The sequence below is a fragment of the Melospiza georgiana genome, chromosome 6 (genome assembly GCF_028018845.1).
Source record: "Melospiza georgiana isolate bMelGeo1 chromosome 6, bMelGeo1.pri, whole genome shotgun sequence".
Lineage (NCBI taxonomy): Eukaryota > Metazoa > Chordata > Aves > Passeriformes > Passerellidae > Melospiza > Melospiza georgiana.
Window position 1 is genome coordinate 21,261,700 of NC_080435.1, and position 20,020 is coordinate 21,281,719.

Below are 20,020 nucleotides of genomic sequence, written 5' to 3' on the forward strand. Positions count from 1 at the left end.
CCCGATCCGTCAGGTACCGCTTCGGGCCGCGCCGCGCGGACTCGGCCGCGCCCCATTGGCCAGCCGACAGGGAGCGCGCGCGCCGGCCGCATTCGCACGGGGCCCGAGCGGCTCGGGCCGCTTCGGGCCTCATCGGAACTCGGTCGAAAGGCCCCGAACACGCTCGTCAGCGGTCGGGCAGGCTCGGCTGCGCTCGGCTCGCCGGTCCCCCCTGCCCGCAGGACCCCCCTCAGGCGCGCCCGGGGGGGGAGGCGGAGCGGGCTCGGCCACCCCCGGCCCCGCGCATGGAGCAGCGCGACGGCGACTCGGCCGCCAGACAGCTCGATTTGCCCGCGGGACCGGGGCAGCAGCGGGAGCCACCGCAGGCAGCGGAGGGGGAGGCGGAGCCCGAGGAGCAGGAGGAGGCGGTAACGGTGATGGCGGCAGACGCCGGGCACATCGAGATGGGAGCACCGCCAATGCCAAGCGCCGACGAGGCCGCCGCCGCCGCTGCCTTCGCAGGTCAGGGCGGGCAGCGCTCCCTCAGCCCGCCCGGGGCTCCCCCAGCCCGGGCTCCGACCCCCACACAGCCCCCGGGGCTCGGGTTGGGACAGCGAGCTCCCTCAGGGAGCGCTCCCACCGCCTCGCCGAATCCCACACTCCGCCCCTTCACACACAGTAAAGAGCGGGAGGCGCCCGGTGCGCCTGAGCCGCGGCCCCGTGTCCGCGCAGCCAAGCGCCCCCAGTCACACAGCAGCGTCGTGCAGCCGAGCTGCGCTGCCACAGAGGGCAGAGCCTTCGCCCGCCCCAGCGGCTGTTGTTCTTTCACCCTCACCCACGTGGGAACCCAGAGATTTGAGCCAGGCCAAGCGCTGAACACTGCAGGAGCGCTGGGCTGTGCGGTTGTCAGCTCTTAACTGGGCAACGTGCCCAGGTCATGGCACCATGGGAATTAATACATGACACGGGCAGAATCTGTTGTTCAATTTATCCTGATGTCTGCCAGTCACCCCTATTTAAATAAAAGCACCACAGCTTGGAGTATCCCTAGTACAGGCGCCATACTTATTTTTCTCTTCGTTCATCACACACTGATAGTGACTGCCCTGGTTTCATGGAGGTTAAAGCCTGTTGAACCCAAAGATTAATAGAAATCAGAATGATTGTGTTCCTAACAACTTACAGGTGCAATGAAAAATGAAATTAATTTAGAAAGGAAGGAAGAAGGAATTTTTCAGATGTTCATCAGGCTCTCTGCATGAAGCAGAAAATTAAATTAACCCTGTTTTACATTCTAGAAGTCACCACAGTGACGGTAGCCAACGTGGGGGCCTCTGCAGACAATGTTTTCACCACGTCTGTGGCCAATGCAGCTTCAATTTCAGGACATGTGTTGGTAAGTCTGTCCTTTCATTTGAGGGCCTTGACAAAGTTTCTCAGTGTAAATGAAGAGCTGTACTAAGGTCAAGGGCTTGTTTTCATTGTAATATCCAGGCACTAATCTACAAACCCATTAGCTGGGGGACATACAGGGCTTTTATTCCTAACTTTTTTACCTTTCCACCCCACATATTTGTCTGGTAACAGAGCTGGTAACCTGGAACATGAAATCTTTGAATTTGTTTCAGAGACTCAAAAATTAACCTAATAACTGCCATACAGATTGGAGTTTTGGGGTGCCTGTGAAATCTATTTGTGTTGAAGTGTTTTAATCAATTTAAACTCTTTATTTCTTCTGCAGTCTGGGAGAACAGCCCTCCAAATTGGGGACAGCTTGAACCCTGAGAAAGCCACTCTGATAGTGGTGCACACGGATGGCAGCATCGTCGAAACCACCGGGATCAAGGGGCCTTCAGCACCTCTCACACCAGGTATTAGACAGTCTGCTTCTGGTGGGTCACTGTCCCACAGGATGGCTTCTACTCCACTCATCTTTCTGGAATCTAAAAATATGTGCATAATTTTATAAGGATGCTTTTCCCTCTTTTAAAAACTATAAAGTTGTTCAGATTGGAAAAGACTTTTAAGATATCAAGTCCTCACACAGTATTTTGTGTATTTCTTGGGAATGAAAGAGTCCTTTTTTTGTTTTTTAATTTTTTTCCTGTCAGAAATGTGTTCAATTTCTTCATTCTTTGCCCGAACCCTGGCAAAGAAGCTGCTTGAAAAATCTTGCCCTGTTACCAGGCTTTCTACACCCATCCCACCCCCAAGGGCACACGGATAATTTTAACATGGTTAATAAAAATCTGTGTCTCCCAGTTCTGCACGTGTTCTTTCCACGGCTCCTGGAACGCATTTTCATGTCCATTCAGGCTGATACTTAAGTGTCTGTGTCGCTGAGGTTTTGTTCAGGGCTGCCTGGCAGTTTCCTTGCCGCCCACGAGATGGCACAGCAAACCTTCAGTGCTCCAAAGCTTCCCACAGGATGGGCTCTGGGAAGGGGAATCTCCAGCCAGCTCCTTTCACCATAGCTTACACGTGGTGTAAGGATCAGGTCACAGTCTCACAGTTATTCCCTGTTAGAGCCCATTTCCTCAGGTCCTCTTTGCTTAATTCTCAGTTCATTCAGGCTGAGCTTTTTGTGCTGCTTCATTATGGGGGCGTTCCAGCTGCTCCAGTCAACCCAGCCGGGCATGGGATGGAACACCACTCTGCCTTTTGGTTGCTGACACCTTTCTTTTCTCTTTCCTGCAAGGACCACAGTCTCCTCCTACCCCTCTGGCAGCCGTCCAGGGGAAGAGTGGAACCAAGTACAACTGGGACCCGTCCGTGTACGAGAACGAGCTCCCGGTGCGGTGCCGGAATATCAGCGGCATTCTGTACAAGAACAGGCTGGGCTCAGGTAACTGCCACCAGGCTGAGGGGGGGGCACAGCTCCTTCTCTTCCTGCTCTACTCTTCTTTTAATCAGGCTGTTCTTAAGGGCTGATCGTGACAGGAAAAAAAACCAAGAGAGTTTCCAAGACAGCCCGGAGTCTTTTGATTTTACTGTTCCCTTTTGTTTTGCTTTTTCTTCAGAGGGTTTTTAACTTTTTCTTAAACCTGCAAATATCCAGGCTGCCATGCAGTGAGTCTCCTCAGTAATAGGCTCACTCCTTTAATGATTTTTTTGTCTCATAAGTAGACTTGTGTTTTTGCAAAACTCTGAAGAATCCCTGCTGGAATGCAAATAGTTTTTTCTCTTCACGGGGCTTCTGAGCTCTTCCTCTTGTCTTTTATCCCTGTGGGGAAGCTGGGGAAGCTGCAGCAGAAATTGCCAGCCAGCCTGGCTGTGCAGTGCAGTGCTTGCTTTGTGGGCACAAAGTTCTTTTCTAAACCCACCACAAACACAAAAAAGATCAGAAATTTAATTGCACATTGAGGAAAGACTTAAATTTGTGGTGTTTGTCCAATAAAGACTTTTCTTTTTTACGGAGGAGTAATTTTTACAGCCTTTTGAGACCCAGAGTTGGAGCTCTGAACATGCCCATCATTGTCACAGCCATGATAATAAATGGACATAGTTACCCAAGAGCAATGGGTATATTTAGTGGTTCTTACAGATTAACTGCTATTTTGTCCAGCAATTTTCATATTTTCTTCTTTAGAGAAGTGGCAAAATTATCCTTAACCTGGACTAACAGAGTATTTTGTTGCTTTACTTCAGGAGGCCGGGGCAGGTGCATTAAGCAAGGGGACAACTGGTACAGCCCCACGGAGTTCGAGGCCATGGCGGGGCGAGCCAGCAGCAAGGACTGGAAGAGGAGCATCCGCTACGCCGGGCGGCCCCTGCAGTGCCTTATCCACGTACGGTTAAGTTTGCTCCCTCCTTTCTGCAGGAAGGGGCAGCTGGAGCCAGGTGTGATGGCACCAGGAGCAGTGCTTGGTTTGGTTGAGGGGCAGTGATGTAGGGGAATTGGTTTTCATATGTCTCAAAAGCACACTGGGAAAGAGTTTCTGCAGGGTGAAGTCCAGCCTTGAGCTGTGCCACAGGAGTTGAGCTCTCACCTGTGATACTGTAATTCAGTGTCCTGATCTCCTTCAATGTCTTTGCCTGCCACACATTCTTCATTTTCACCATTCGTTATTTGGGTCCTCTATTTGAGTCTCCTGCAGAACTTGGCATAACCACTAGGCTGACAGTTGATTTCTGTTTGAGCAGAAATCAAATCTCAAATTCATATATCCTGCCTTTGGGTGTGGAAATGGTTTGGTTTTCCTTTTCTCTCCTCTGACCCTCTCACCCCATTGCACTGTACAGCATCCAGGAGGGAATGGGTACCACTCTGGGAGCCATCCACATTTTTTAGCAGGATCAAGGTGTGCTCTGGGTGATTTTGGTGACTCTCATGCTGAACTGGTGACTTCTGATTCCAGGATGGGATTTTAAATCCCCATGCTGCCTCGTGTACTTGTGCTGCTTGCTGTGACGACATGACCCTGGTGAGTGGGAGGCTTTACATCCATTACTTTAGGAACTAATTATTTTTGTTGGACAAATTAACCAGTCAAGTTGCCACAGCTCTTGGGTGAGCAGGTCATGAATGTCCTGGGAATTGAGTGCCCTGACACATGAGTGTTCAGGGACAACTGCTTTGTCCCTGCCCTGTGGAGAAAGAAGATAAGGAACTGCTGGCATTATTGCAGACCCTCAGTAAAAGTAGATCCTACTTAGTGCTTTTTTTCTTTTTTTTTTTTTTTCTCATTTTCTAATTAATATGTCTATGCAAAATGCCTTTTGGGGATGTCAGTGCTATTCATGATTTTTGACTCAAATTTCACAATGTTTTGAGTTGGAAAATATTTTTGTAAAGAAGTAACATTATAATCTTATGATAGGTCAGTATTTTCATTTTAAAACTACTTGGGGTTTTTTGTTAGTTGATTAGGAGTTTGATTTTTTTGCTAGCTTGTTTCAAAAATGAGATTTAAATCCTGAAGCAGAAGACTTTATCTTGACCTGGTGCTTTGCCTTTCTTTTCTGTTATGAACTGGCTGATGTGCTCGTTTTCTAGCCTGGAACAACTTCCTCTCTTCTCCTCCCTCTTTTTCTCTTTTCTTCCACCACCTTGGCCAGCAGCTGATTATCTGCCCAGTTCTACTCCTTAAATAATAATGGAAAGATGTTGAATTTGTGCCTCTTCAGCTGGAGGGAGCTGAGTTTAACTTTTCTTTTTTATTCAAAGTTCTTTTTGTTTGGAAAACTTTTAAGTGCTTTGGTCTATTGTTGCAAACCACACATCATGCATAGGGATCTGTGCTGCTGTTCCTGGAAAGATGAGTGTAAAACCAAAGTCTCCAAAGAGATGCCTTAGCTAATGCCTTTTCCTTTTTTCTTTTCATTTTCTTTCTGGTGTTTTTCTACCCAGAGTGGCCCTATACGACTCTTTGTGCCATATAAAAGGCGGAAAAAAGAAAATGAAATACCGGCAACTCCAGTGAAGAAGAATTGTTCCAAAAACATCACTCTGCTTCCAGCCACTGCTGCAACTACGTGTAGGTTCTTTTCTCCTGGTAAAAATTGCTTCCTTTCTTTGGAGAGTTGCCCTGCTAGGTGTTTTATGTCTGTTAGTGGCCCCTTGGAACTGTCCAGCTGAGAAAAATGTCCTATTTTTTGGTCACATTCTTTTCATAGGATGATTTTATTGTCTCAGTGTCACCTCCTATTTTATAGGAAGTAGCACAGTGTTGCCACATCTGAACACAAGTTGAATAGGAAAAAGTGCAGCTCTAGACCTCCAGGAGACTCAGGTTTAAGCATTGTGACATCCTTGTGCCTTGAACAGTAGGTTTCATATTTTGTGCTCAGAGAGGTTTGGATGATGTCCTGTGCCTGGAATTGTTCAAGGCCAGGCTGGATGGGGCTTGGAGCAGCCTGGTTTAGTAGAAGGTGCCCCTGCCAATGGCAGGGTGGTGGAAGGAGATGACCTTAAGGTCCCTTCCAAGCCCAAGCACAGGATTCTGTGATTATAGTATATGATTATATTGCCCCCTGTACCTGCTCTCAGTGGGGGGAGAATTATGGGATCCTGGCCTGGATCCTTAATGGATTTTAGGTTGATTTTTCACAAATAACAACCAAGAAATTTCCTGTTGGAATTAGGTTTGGGAGAGGCTGGCCCTTCTCTGCTCTGCCAGAAATCCCCATTCCATGCTCTGAGCTTCTTTGTGTCCCTTAGAAGCTGGAGTAAGATTTGTGCTATTCCTTGCAAAATATCCTGGAAGCAGCTGGAATGAAACCCCCATCCTGAAAGTCGTTAATGAAGGAGGCAGAAGGTGATGCTTTGATCTGCACTGAATCCCTCTCCAACATTCAGCTTTGTCAGTTACTGGTTTGATTGGCAAATTATCTGTGTGAGAACAGGAATTAATTTGCAAGCTGATCCAGCTCACACATCCCCAGTCACATCCATTTGTCCTCCTGCTCTCGGCATGCTGGCATCATCTGCAGGTAACAGTACAAAGTGAGTCAAGGAGGAAGCAACAGAAATCTAAAAAAAGAACAGAAAAGTAAGATTAGATCATCAGCAACAGTAGGAGGAGAAACACACAAGGATTCTGCAGAGTTGTTTTATGGCTTTGGTTTTTTTAGTCTCCAGATAGGTTGAATCTGTATTAGTTTTTTATGTGAGATGCTGTGAGGCTGCTCCTTCTCTCATGCTGGCACTGGAAGAGAGAACTTCTTGTTTTGGTGGCCAAATACTTCAGCCAGGAATTTGTAGCTACAGTATTTTAAAATTTAATTATTGTGTGCCACAGAATCAGACCATCACCAATTAATGGTACCAGTTAAATAATCCTCTTCAAAATGGATTTTAAACATTCAGAAGCCACTCAGGTATAATTATCCAGAAGGATTTTGTGCCTTGTTCCTTGCATTGGCTGAGCACATTCTAGCACTTTGTGTAGATAAACAGCTAAAATTGCCCAGCTGTCATGGAATTAGCTGTAATCCACAAATTGTTGTGTTGATTTAAGTAACAACAAACACTCTTGCTAAAATTGTCATAAAGCAGCCAGAAATTAATGGGGTGTGTGGCCTCACTGAATCTTTATGGGAAGTGTTATGTTATGGTTCATAAAATAACTGAAATTGTGGTGATTTGGGAGATACTAGGTTGTAAATTAACATTTTGGCCTCATGCCCCCAGAGCCTTGGAAGGACAGCAGAGTCTTCAGAAACCCCTTGGGGCTTTTATTCCCCTTTCCAACTGCACTGGTCACAGGTGTGATCCAAACTGGGTTGTCTCAGGCTGGTGATCTGTGAGTCCCCTGAGCTTGGGTGGTGCAGCACAGGGATAACAGCAAACAGCTGGACAGGCATGTCCTCTGCACTGAGTGTTAATTATGAAAGTGCTTTAATGTTTCCAGTCACCGTGACTCCCTCTGGACAGATCACAACCTCAGGGGCGCTGACCTTCGACCGCACGTCCACCGTGGAGGCCACGGCCATCATCTCAGAGAGCCCAGCACAGGGGGATGTCTTCACTGGAGCCACTGGTAAGAGCTCAGCTCTCTCCTAGACAGCCATGGGGAGGAGGAAAAGAGGTTTGGATGCCCGCTGCTGAACATATTGAATGCAACACAAAGGATTTATTTCTCAAGGGAGACACTGCCCAAGGCACTGTCTTTCCTGTGAGGTCATTTCAGCAATTTGAAATCTTAGCAGTTGCACCAAAGGAGAAGCTTTGCCCAGGTGTGGCAGCTGCTAATGTTCACCTCTACTGAGTTCCTAGGATTTATGTTCATCTCTGTAATATTTTTTTTTAACTCCTCATTTAACCTGAAATACTACCAAAAAACCTCAAATTAGGTGAGGGTTGAAATGGAGTGAAAAATGCCAGGATAAATCAAACAAAATATAAATGCATGACATACATTTCAGTTCTCTCAGTCTGAGTCATGCTTTGGGTTGTGAGCTTTCCTGGGGAAATCATCTTGCTCCAAGAATGAGTTTGGAGCCCTGTGATGATTGTGGATATTTCAATATGTGGGATGTAACTAAGGAACCTGTGGCTCTAAAGGTGAAAGTAGAACATGGTGGAGCAAGGACCAGGATTCCTTGCTTGCTGACTGTGTGAGATCCTGCTGCTGTTTCACATTTTCAACCCTTGGGAATTACCACAGAGTGTAGGAACTTGTATAAAACATAAAAACGTAGGGGTGAATGCAGTGTAAGGAACACCTGCCAGGTGTGTCAGTGATTCCCAGGCCCTTGTTCTCCTGCAGTTCAGGATACCAACGTCCAGCAGCCTTGCCGGGTGTCTCATCCAGAGCCTCACTATCCCAGTTACCAGGACAACTGCCAGATCTCACCCTTCCCTGAGGCTGCACTACCAACGTCTCATCCCAAAATCGGTATGTTTGCTCTCCCTGTGCTTCAATTTCCTCCCATCTTTCTCAACAAAGGTAAAGACTGGAGAAGAAAAATAAACTTTGCTCTCTTTTGCTTGTGAGTTTTACAGATACTAAGATTTGGACAAGCAGGTTTCCCCTTTGTGGGAAATTTTTCACTCTTTATTGAGAGCTTTGATTTATTGATTGTGCCAGAGGCAGCTGCTGTGATTCTGCATCATGAGTTGTCTTGCATTCCCTGCTGTTCCTAAAGTTTTTGCTGCCAGACTTTTGTCTCTTTGGGCACTGTGGCTGAACATTTATTTAGTGTTCGATCTGAGGAGAACAAACCCAATTAAAATCATGCCACAGAAGCTTTTCTAGACATCCCTTTACTCCAGTGATGCGTGCTGGGGGTACTTTTGACCAGGTTTAGTGTCAGTTTTCAATCCCCTCTGTATGACCCTTATTTATTTATTTGGAGTGGCATAGGATGTTCCTGGTCTCCAGAGTCAGATCTTCTTGTGTTTAAGACTTAGTCAGATCTTGATGTTACTAATTAAACATTGATTGTTTTCTCACCAGTGAATACTTTCTCTTGCCTGATGTACTTGTGCCAAAAAAACCCAAACTAGGTGAGGGTTGAAATGGAGTGAAAAATGCCAGGATAAGTCAAACAAAATATAAATGCATTATATACATTTCAGCAGTTTGAATTGGAATTGGAAGAGGAATTGGAAGTAATTCCTGTTTGATATGTTATCAAATGCCAGGCAGGGATAAATACTGTGCTGGAAATGGAGAGTGGGAAAGGCTCTTGTGCAAACAGACATTGATAAAAAAGACTGGTTTATCTCATACTCATATCTAAGCGCAAATAGTTCCACGCCACTCGTGTGCAAATTCATTAAAATTACTGTTTTAATTAAGGGTGTTTTGAGGTAAGAAGTCTGCACAACCCTGAGGCTGATGGTACCTTCTTTGTACCAGTAAAGAATTCAGTGGGGAATGTCAAGGTCAGTGTTGGTAGATGTGAATGTCTTGGACTGAATTTTATGGCAGATGGTGAGTATTTATTGCTAGAATTACATTTTGGAAAAGGAAAGCCAGATAACATTTCTTCCTGGAATGTTACCTAAGCTGAGCTTATGCTGTGTATGGTGGAGTTCTGGGTCTGGATTTAATTTTGTCATACCCTGATCTCCCAGTGTACACACAAACCTAATGTGAAAAGTAACTGGTTCAGTGACACAGTAACTGCTGTGTTATTGAAGGGCTTCCCAACCCATGGTTTTGGGAAGTCCATGTTTGGAATACACTCACGTGGAGGTAATGGTGACTGTCTGGGGTAAAGTCCAGTGTCTGGCCAGGGTTGTGTAAAGGTCAGAATTCAGGAAGCACGGAGAGTGTGATGTGGATCAGTACTTGAATTTTGTGGTTTGCAACCTGAGAATTGACATCTGGGCAGGATCATCAGGATGTTTCTGTAAAGTATTGGGTCACTGAGTGACTTACTCTGACCTTACCTAGCCGTGGCTGAGGGAAATGTTCTTGGCAGTGGTGGAGTTCCTGGGAATGCTGCTTTCACTGCATCATGGTGCTTCTCCACAGCAGTTCTGGGAGGTGTTAAACTCTTCCCAGGGTCATCCAGGTCAAGAGGAGGCATTCTTGTCCTGTGGGCTCATTCTGCCCAGATGTGCACTTGACGTTGCAGAAGGAACAATCTGTTTAACAAACATTTTCCTGGGCTGGAAATTCTGCAAACCACATTTTAAAAAAGAAACCAAACACCACAAAAAAACCACAAAACCCAACACCCTGCCACCACCACTACTTGATGGAAATGAAACCCCCTAACTGTCTGTATATTCTCTCTTGTTCCTCATGTCCAGTGTTGACGTCTCTGCCTGCCCTGGCGGTGCCCCCCCCGACGCCCACCAAAGCCATGTCGCCGTCGGTGGTGAACGGGCTGGAGGTGACGGAGCAGCGCAGCTGGCTCTACCTGGAGGAGATGGTCAATTCCCTGCTCAGCACAGCTCAGCAGCTGAAGACTCTGATTGAGCAGGCCAAGCAGGCCAGCTCCTCCTTCCGTGAGGCTGCTGTCACACAGGCCAAGATCCAGGCTGATGTGGAGAGGAAAGAGGTAACTGTGCCACAGCGGCTCAGCCATGAGCACCTTTGGGGCTGAGTGGTGAGCAGAGTAGTTGCTGGCTGGAGCAGTGGTACTGGAAATTGTTTCTCCAAGCCTTGAAAGCAATGTTAGCAAGAGAAATCTTCCCAAGTTATTTGTATCCTGGGGAAAGGAATAAAGTTCCCTGGGATTCCAGGAGCTGTGGGCAGCAGGCTGGTTGTACAGACTGTTTGGTGTCACGATCCTGAGCTCTCCCATCAGCTGTCCATAAAGTTATGGGATGTGGGCACTGAGTCCTGATCTGTGGAAGCTGTTGAGTGTTCAGCAGTGCAGTGGCAGCTGTCAGGTGAGCAGGGCTTTCAATAGGATATGTGGAACAGCTTAACACAGAGTTTATGGGGAAGTGTTCTGTCCCAAGGTAAAAGAGGGAGTCGGGGAGGATTCTTTTTGATAGATTTCTCAGATGAAAATAAAGCACAAATGCGGCAATATTGTATCTGAATATGAAGAAGGGTGAGCGTCCTACTGAAGGGGTATAGAAAAGAGAGCAGAGAGGAGAAAAGAGAGACGGAGAAAGAAACAGAAGACAGGGACAGCGTTACTGCTAGCACGCCGGTGCTCTGTCAGCGCCAGCTCAGAGGCGGAGCGTGCGTGTTGCCAGGCGCGGCGAGACCCCGAGGCTTTTGTCAGTGCTCGGGCGCAATCTTACGGCGGCGGCAGCAGCAGCAGCGTGTCCCCGGCGGCGGCAGCGAGCCGCCCTGCGCGGCTCCTGTGAGCGGCTGCGAGCTCGTGGTGGCTGCAGGCGGCAGCTGCGGGCTTGTCTGGGCGCAGGCGGTGACGCCAGGCTGGTGTTCCCGGGCTGAGTGCTGTGGCGGGATGGCGGGACGGGCAGCGCACAAACACCGCGGCGGCCGCGGCTGGGCGCAGATGGCTGCAGCTGTGCCTGGGAAGCGCGGTGGAGGCAGCGGGCTGTGGAGGCACCCGCTCCGTCGGGGAGGCAGCGGAGCACAAGGTCATCTGGTTGGCAGAAGCAGGGCAAAGTAGGTAGGGGCAGGGAAGCAGGACCACAAGGAGGAAAAGGTGAGGGGTGGGGGGGAAGAAGGGCCAAGGTGATTCTCCCAGCAAGCTCCTGATGCCTCCAAGAAACCCAAAGCAAAAGGACTCGCCATTTTGTCACAGTTAGCCACTTTTATGTGCTAAGGCTCCTTCCACAGCCCGATTGTACCGATATTCTTCATGGGAATCCGAGCCTTTGCCCTACCGGCGAGTGGGGCGGGTCGCTGACTGGCTGATCATGGAGGTTTTTTCGGCCCTGATTGGCTGCCAGGCAGAGCCCTCACAGGAACAGGGTTACCAGTACGTGTACAGACATGTATAACTTACAGGAATTCTTCACCCTATGTGTAACATAGGTCGAACCATAAATAAAAATCAGATTGATCCCTCTCAGAAAGATATGCAGTAAAGTTTAGAGGTGTTTTACTGAGAACTGTGCAAGCAGAGCTGACTCACATGAGTCCTGGTGGTAGGACTGGCAGGCTGCCTGTCCTCTCAGGAGCCTTGACTGGTTCCCATCTTCTCTCTGTTGTGAATTATCCACAAGGACTGCCCTCTTCTCCTTGCTCTTCTTCTATGTAACTGATGCATGGTAGGGATCTCGGATCCTTCTGACCACCAGCTCATGCATGCACCCAACTATAGCTTCATCCTGAAGGTGCTCTCCCTTTCCACAGCTGGTGTGAACTAGGGAGAGAGAGGTGGGGGGCAGTGTTGGAACCATCAGTAGCTGCTGAACTCCCTTCCCAAACACCACTTTCCTGCTGGTGCCATCAGCATTGTGCTAACATCAGTTTTCCACTGAATCCATAGGCATGAGTGTGCAGCAACAGGCCTGGAAGAGAGGTGTGGGAAGACTTTGCTGGAAGCTGAGGACCCCTAGGACAGTCCTTGCAGCCTCTTTGGTATTCTTTGCCATGCTAAACTCTCCCATATGATGCATCTTTGATGTGCAGGTGTGTGATATGTTGGGAGTCTAATCCTTCCCTGCCTCCCTCCTGCAGAACAGGTGCCGGTGCTGCTGCCCAGGCTTGGGCTGGCTACTGCTGGAAAGCTGCACAGAGTGGGACGCTGAAATATTGGAAGCTTTGGCACAGTTGAGTGATAAACATCTGCTTTTGTTTAGCTTCACTCTGCTTTTTTTCCAGTCTATGTGCATCCTCCCTTCTGTTTATCCTCACAGTGGTTTCTGGAATGGTTATTCAGTCCCTTCTCCACACCCTCTGATCCAAAACCAGCTCTCTTTGATGTTCTTCTAGTTACTTCTTGTCCTGGGAATGGGAGTTAGAATCCCTCCTGTGTATGGATTAAAGCTGGCTTGACATGGGAAGGATGAGCACATGATTTCCAGAGAAAACCCCTTTCCCAGGAACTGCTGCATGCCCAGTTACACCACTTGAGTCTCACCATTCTCTGTGTATAGTGGGGACCTCCACACTTGTGCACTGTGGTGAAACCACAATACTCGTGCTGATATTTTTTATCATCCAGACAATTCTAAGCTGGGCTGCCTGCTGGAACCATCCAGGCAGTATCACAAGTACCACAAGTACCTATCTCTGAATGAATTCCTGCTTGTGAATTCCATATATGGACAAAACTCTGTGTTCCTGGATACAGGGAAGCAATTACACTAAAGGTCAAAGAACTGGCTCTCTGCTTTTGTGTTGGTCAAAGGGCCTTTCCCAGTTTTCTAGTGGTTTGTAACTCAGTTTCCCACTCTGAGTATGTATGTGGTCCCGTGGCTTTTTGGGCAGTTAAGGTATAGGAGAGGCAGACAGAGAGGCCTTCATGCCCTTCAGGTAGGGGATTTTTTATGGACCAGTTTAATACAAAGGAAATTGGTGCTTAATTAGCACTTAGTTCATTCCACTGATAGAACTTCACGGGTGAACAAACAGGGGGAGCCTTTCCTGGTGGTGTCCTTGTGTCAGAGCTGCAGTGAGGCTGGGCCGCAGATGAGATGATAACAGAGCTGCAGACTCAGCTCTTCCTGGAAGGGTGACTTAGTACAGAGCAGTATTGGAGAGATCTGATAGAAACAAGCTGGTTCCCAACTGGACACAAACTTAGGTCCCTCGTTTTATGTTACACACCACTCACTATAGTGTATTTTCAGTATTATACTTATTATTTAATGAGCTTTGGAGTCATTAAATAGCACAAATGAGCTGTCCTGCTCCCATAGAGCAGTAGTTAGGTTGCCTTAGCTTTAAACAGGAGGAGCTGTGCTCTGTGCTGGGCAGTGTTGGTGGTTGTGGGACTCAGACAGCTCTGAAGTGTGTCTGATGTGAGGGGTTTGCACTCTGCCTCCCTCCTTGTACCATCTTAACCCTGTGTCAGGGGCTGGGAACATCCTTATCCCTTTTGAAAGAACTGTTTCAAATGCTGTAGATAAAGGCTTCACCAGCAGGGAAGTTTTTTAGCACATAATTTAGTATTTTGGCAGTTCTGACATGCACTCAGTTGCTTTCTTTGTACTTCTTAATTTCTGTAAATTTGTTCAAGGGTCATGGTTTGTTGAGCAAATTTCAAGACAGAGGATCTCCTTCAAATTTTGTTTCCATCTTTCCCACAAGTCATTTTGATGTCCCTGGGTAAGTCCTTGGCCTCACTGTGCCTCAGATGAAAATAACACTTCCTTCCCAGAGAGCTCATGTGCAAGTTTGCAAAGTGTTAGGAGCCTCTGAGTATGGTTGCATTTGTGTTACTTAGAAGTCCTGGGGAATGATATCCCAAAAGAAAAGCAAACCAGGAGCCCTCCAGCTCCATGTTTGTATGAACTTCCAAAATGCCTCATGATATTGCAAAAAATGGAAATATGGAGAGATTTATAAGGTTTTTCTGAATTGCAGCATTTTGTGTGGGATTAGTTAAATACAACTGCTCTGGCTGAATTTCATGTGGCTGTTAAGAAACAGTTCTGGAGTATCATTAGTAATTAGGTTGTGGTTGAGTATCTGATCCCCTGGTTAATATCTCCATTTGGTTTTACTGCATTTTTGGTAAGGGGAAGACATCTGGGAATTTAGGGTGAGTGGAGTAACAAAGGCTCACTGTCTCTTGCAACAGATATTTGACATTTGCAGATCAGGCCCAAAATGAAGAGATTAAAGGCAGGACTGACATGTTGGTGTGCTTGGGCAATGTAATTTTTCTGAGTGTGCATTAATCCAGTGTTTATATCAGATAAACTTTAGGATGGGGACATTACACATACTCACTAAATTCTGTGCCAGAATTGCTGGGGAATAATAAAGAGGTTCAGGAAATGCATTAATTGTATTTTCTGTATAAGTTGAAGAGAATGAGTGTTGAAATCCCACAAATGTTTTAATTGGAATAGCCCTCTGTAAAGCAGAGATGCTTCTGGAGCCCTGCCTGTTTGAAAGCAAGGTGGAAAATTAAATCAGCAAACAGCTGGGGCATCTGAATGCTTTTTAAGAAAGATTAAACCAATTCAGGGCTGGAGAATATGAAATTAATCTAAAAAGGGTTGGACAGTTAAGAAATAGTTTCTGGTCAGCAAACAGTGGCTTGTGTATTCCAAACTAGCAGTGATACTCTTGGGAATTGGAGATTCTGCATTTTGTGGGGCTGTTTCTGTGAGAGATCTGAATGTGTCTGGCTTGTTCCTCTCTCTTATCACACCTTTTCCTTCTCCATGGTTTGTGCATGGCTGGAATTGCCTTGTCAAATAGGGCAAAACCTAATCACACCCCTGGTAGGCCACAGCAAGAGGCTTCTCTGCCTCCACCTCCATCTGCCTAGAGTTTTTTAATTTAATTTCTGTCACGGTAATATCCAGGTTTTGAAGGTTGTGGTTTCACAGGAGAATAAATACTGTGCTCTCAGGTCATATACTTGTAAATTAAGCCTTTAATCTCCTTATGTGTTGAGTCAACTCCTGGATGAACCTGCTTGGCCTGGAGGAAGGGATTCAGCTTTTTTGGACTTTTTAACTGTTCCAAATACATTTAAGCCAGGGTTAGCACATAATTAATTTGGGATTGGGTTTGGATGCCATTGGTTTGGGACTTCTGTCCCTCATTCCTGAGTGTGTTGCTGCTGCAGCAGGTACAGCAGCACCTGGTTGGGCTTGAGCTGGTGTGAAGTCATTCTGCCAGGCAGCCAAAGTGGGCTCTGATCACCTCCAGAGGACTGATGGAGTCACAACTTGTTCTACAGCCTTCTCACTCTTCTGCTTCAAGGAGGAGTAATGATTATGGTTAGTGCTGCTCCTAAAGTCTAAGGCATCTTAATTTTGTTCAGCTTTTTTTTCCCCCTAATCCTTTTTGGTGGGCTGTACCTTCCCTCCAGACTCCTTTGCCTCTTTGTGAATTAGGATCACTGGACTTGACCCAAAATTTGGCCCTGGAATGTGCCACTTGGCCCTGTTACCCTGGTGTTTTCCTCGTGTTTCCTGTGCTGATTTTCTAGTTCCCATGTGTGGGGGAGTTGCAGTCAAACCCCCCAGTTTAAGGGCAGGTGTGTGGCTGGGTGGAGCGGGGAGCTGGGTTTGGAGGAAATGCTGTACTGAACTGGCAGTTTGTCACCTCAGGCTGTTCTCTCACAGGCTCCTTGCCCTGTCTCCACATCAGGTGACAGTGTCCCTCTCCTAGAAGTGAGGAGTGAGGGGCCACCCTGTCCTCTTGCAACTGCAGTGTGGGGCTGGGCAGACACAGCTCAGCATGGAGACCCTCCATCCCAGCACCCTTCCAACCCCTCACATCGTGCTCTGGCTGGGAAATGACATGTCTGCTGTGTTCTCCTTGCAGCAATACCAGAGCCAGTTATTCCAACAAACAGAGGATGTGGATGGGAAGACAGAAATCATCATCAAGGTAGGCTGGGGATGTCTCATGTTGTGAAGAGCCTTTTGGTCTTTGTCTTATTCCATTTAAAGACTCAGAGCTGTGGAATCATGTGCTCTGTGTGTGGCCTTCTGGCAAAGGATCTGAGCCCTTCCTTCCCTTGGCCAGTGCTCCAAGCAATGTCTCCCCTTTCCAAAGCATTCCAGATTTCTGTGCTCCTTAGGCCCTTTTTAGTGTCCCAAATCCACAGCTGCACATCAGGAGCACAAACACAGTTCAGTGTCACCAGCTGTTTACTGCAGGTACATGGAAAGGTGTGAAAGAGGGTGTTAATCAGAGCACTGATTTTTGGAGTGGTTTTGCTCAGTGAGAGAAGAAGCCTGGAGGAACTGATGAGCCCACAATACTTTCACAGCCCAGCAACACTTCTTGTCACTGCTGCTGATGTGCTAATGATTTGTCAGGGATTTAATGAACTGGAAGTGGAATGCTCTGTGAAGTGCTTATTTTGGTGATAGTTCAATGATGTTTCCACCCAAATATACAGGTTATGTTAATTGATGTCACCAAAATAAGATTAAAGCGATAGACACAAAAACATCACTTAAAAAGCAGGTGTGATTTTTCACCTGTGTATCCTATCTCACCTTGCTTCTGGATTTAAATTCTGGGCTTCTGTTAGAGCCTTCTTAATTTGATTCCTGTTTCCCTCTTGGTACTCTCCTTATGTAGTCTTGACTGGGAAAGGACCAAGGAACATATCCCATAGGAGCAGATGCCTTTTTCCTCCCTAAAACTAGGGGAAAATACCTGAAGGGTCCCATCTGTATTTTTAATCTGTTGTCCTTCCTCAGACCTTCTCTTAGACATACACAGGATTATAAACCCAACAAAACCACCAATGAAATCTGCCTTTAAACCTTTAAATTTGGGATAACCTCAGAGTTTGTGTGTCAACAGCCTGTGCACAGCCTGACATGTCTGGGTGGGATACACCCGACTCCTGTAGTTACCTGACTGATGGATACCAGACCTATCTGGAGGGAGGTTTCCCTGGGGTTGTGGGGATGGATTTCCATGACCACTCAGTGTCCACACACAGTTTGGGAGGGCTTCCAGCCCAACAGAAAGAAAAACAGGTGCATTTTATTTTCCAAATGAAATTTCATTTCCTGCTAAAAGAGCAAGGAGAGTGGGTCTCTGAGGGTGTATCCAGAGGCCACTGGGCCTCTTTGTTGTGGGTTGTGTGCTGAGGCTATTTTGGGAAATGGGAGCTTTCCCACTGCTCTGGCATTCCAGCCATCACAGCACTGCTTTTGCACCTCTGTGATGCCCCTGTTTTTTCTCTGTGTGACTTGTCCCTCTCCATCCCTTCCCACAGCAATCCTGCGTCAACTGCGGGCGGGAGGCCACCAACGAGTGCACAGGATGCCACAAAGTCAACTACTGCTCCACGTTCTGCCAGCGGAAGGTATCAGCCTGCCTGTGACCTGGGGTTCAGTTCCCTGGGGAGGGCTGTGTGACCCTGGGGACAGCCAGGCTGCTTGGGCTGTCACCTGATGGGTGTCAGTACTGAGGGACGAAGGTACAGCAGAGCCATGCAGTCAGAGCAGAGCCTTGCATGGGTTAAGCACTCCAAACCCACCCTGCCAGTGGGATCACCAACAAGGCTGTAGTGATGGGGCAGGTCTGCAAGGCAGGACAGGGTTAAAAGGGTAGAGAAGGTCCCCAGGTTTGCACACACCTTCCCAAAGGTGACCCCAAAAATCCAAGTAACACTAGAAATGAAACATGGACACCTCACTGGGATCTGTGGGGAGATGGGAGCACTTTTACAGCCCCTTCATGCTGCTTCCTTCCTTCCCTGCTGCTCCTGCCATGGCACTGAGGACATAGTTCTCCTTTCCATTATTTGTGATGCTGCAGGTGTTACAGTGGGACAGACTCTACAATTGTGAACTTGGGAGGTGGGAACAGTGTGAAGTACAGTGGAGGAAGCTGCTGTGTGTCATGTTTCACACCAGTTCCTTACAGTGACCCTTGGCCCTTGCTTAGAGAGAAGGATGGTTCAGTTTAGCCATTACAGCTCTGCTGGGTGGCCAGGTTCAGGTTCAGGCAGTCAGCTGTTCTGAATTCAGTCAGTTCCAGAAGAAATCTGTTCCTGTCCTAGCTGAGCTAAGATCCAGCACAGCACTGTCCCTCAGGAGCATTCAGTGTTGAGAGCTGGCTTTCAGGAGAGGAGAGGCTTTAAGTCAAGGTTCTGACTCAGTTCTAGTAAATTTTCCATCTGACTGACACTGATATCCTGGATTGTGGTCTGTGTGGAGATGGCAGCATTCTGCTTAGTCTGATTCCACCTCTTACATTGATCCAGTGCATGGCTCCTTTGTCCTTCATCGTGGGTCTGGTTTGTGGAGAGAGAGTGCTTCTCACACAGGGAGGGCCCTTCTCCAAGGGCCTGTTCTGCTCACAGCCTTTCCCTCTGCTCTCCCCTGGCAGGACTGGAAGGACCACCAGCACATCTGTGGCCCGTCAGCCACGGTGACGGTGCAAGGGGACGAGGTGCATGTCCCGGACAATGTGATGGAGAAGGTCACCGTGTGAGGGCGCTACCTCCGCAGCCGTTCATGGACACGCGGGGCCGGCTGGATCGGCGACCGGCGGAACGGTCTGTCCTGTGCCAACAGCACTCTTCTCACTAGCAGACTCATTTTTCATTGATTTTTTGATACTGTGACAGCACTTGTGTATTCCCAATCCCCTTCCAAAACTTTGGATAATACAGAGACTGTGAAAACCTCATCTGGAACCCTCTCCCTTCTGTCCCAGCCCTGACTGGCTTTGGGAGGCTTTGCCTTTGCCTGACTGGATCCTCCACCATGTGGATTACAGCAGTCTCCTCATCTCTCTTGAGATGGATCTGAAGCAGGTGCTGCAAGGAGATCTGCCTGTGCTTCCTCCTACTGGGGCCTCCCTACCTCTCATTAGAGAAGAGAAACAAATCTTGGTCGGTTTATTTAATTGCCTTGACAAAGTCGGTACAAGTTCTTAGTTTGGCATTGAAAGGATTTTTGGGTTTCCTGTGTTCCCTCTGTGCTGGGCAAATCTGGAACACATTGGACTTCTCCTCTTAAATATAGTTGAAAAATAACATGTTGTTAAATAAAATGTGCTGAAAGCACAGGTGTGCCCAGTGATTCCCCTTCATTCCCCGGGCAGCACTTTGTGGTACAGGTAACTGCTCAGGTGAGTGCACCAACAGCTGCATGTGTGTCTGTACTCCCTGTCTACCTGGGAAGTGTTTTCTTCACAGCTTCATTCCACAGCGTGCCTGGAATGTCACTCATAGCATCCAGCTGGCCAGAATCAGATGGGATCAAGCCCAAGGTGAGCAAAGGTGGATATGGGGCTGTCCTGTCTCTGCCCTGGTGAAGCTGCTAATTAGAGATGTGCTGACCATTAGGGAGTTACTGGCTTTGTTCACTGCAACAAAATAATTTTAATTATTAATCTACTATTTTAATAGTTAATTAAATCCTTTATTTGTTAATTAAGTTAAACCTTTGTTTGTGGTTAGAGATTTCAGAGGAGTCTTGACAGGTGCACTAGCCTCTGGTTGTTTGGTTGGGTTTGTTCTTGGCTTCAGGCATAGCCCCCATTAGGGGTCACAACCCCCATGAAGGGTCACTATTATTTGCTCTGGTTGAGGGGTCACAGTCCCTGTG

General features: G+C 47.5%; 1 protein-coding gene across 1 annotated transcript; it reads left to right on the forward strand.

Moving 5' to 3' along the window:
* The first annotated feature begins 245 nt into the window (after nucleotides 1-245).
* Nucleotides 246-19,731, forward strand: DEAF1 (DEAF1 transcription factor). Its single transcript, XM_058027195.1, has 13 exons — nucleotides 246-501; nucleotides 1,278-1,375; nucleotides 1,721-1,850; nucleotides 2,678-2,824; nucleotides 3,628-3,767; nucleotides 4,338-4,403; nucleotides 5,330-5,456; nucleotides 7,332-7,460; nucleotides 8,190-8,318; nucleotides 10,187-10,437; nucleotides 16,260-16,325; nucleotides 17,677-17,766; nucleotides 18,795-19,731. Exons 1-13 carry the CDS (start codon nucleotides 285-287, stop codon nucleotides 18,897-18,899), a joined length of 1,695 nt encoding a protein of 564 aa, XP_057883178.1. The 5' UTR covers nucleotides 246-284; the 3' UTR covers nucleotides 18,900-19,731.
* Nucleotides 19,732-20,020: the final 289 nt, after the last annotated feature.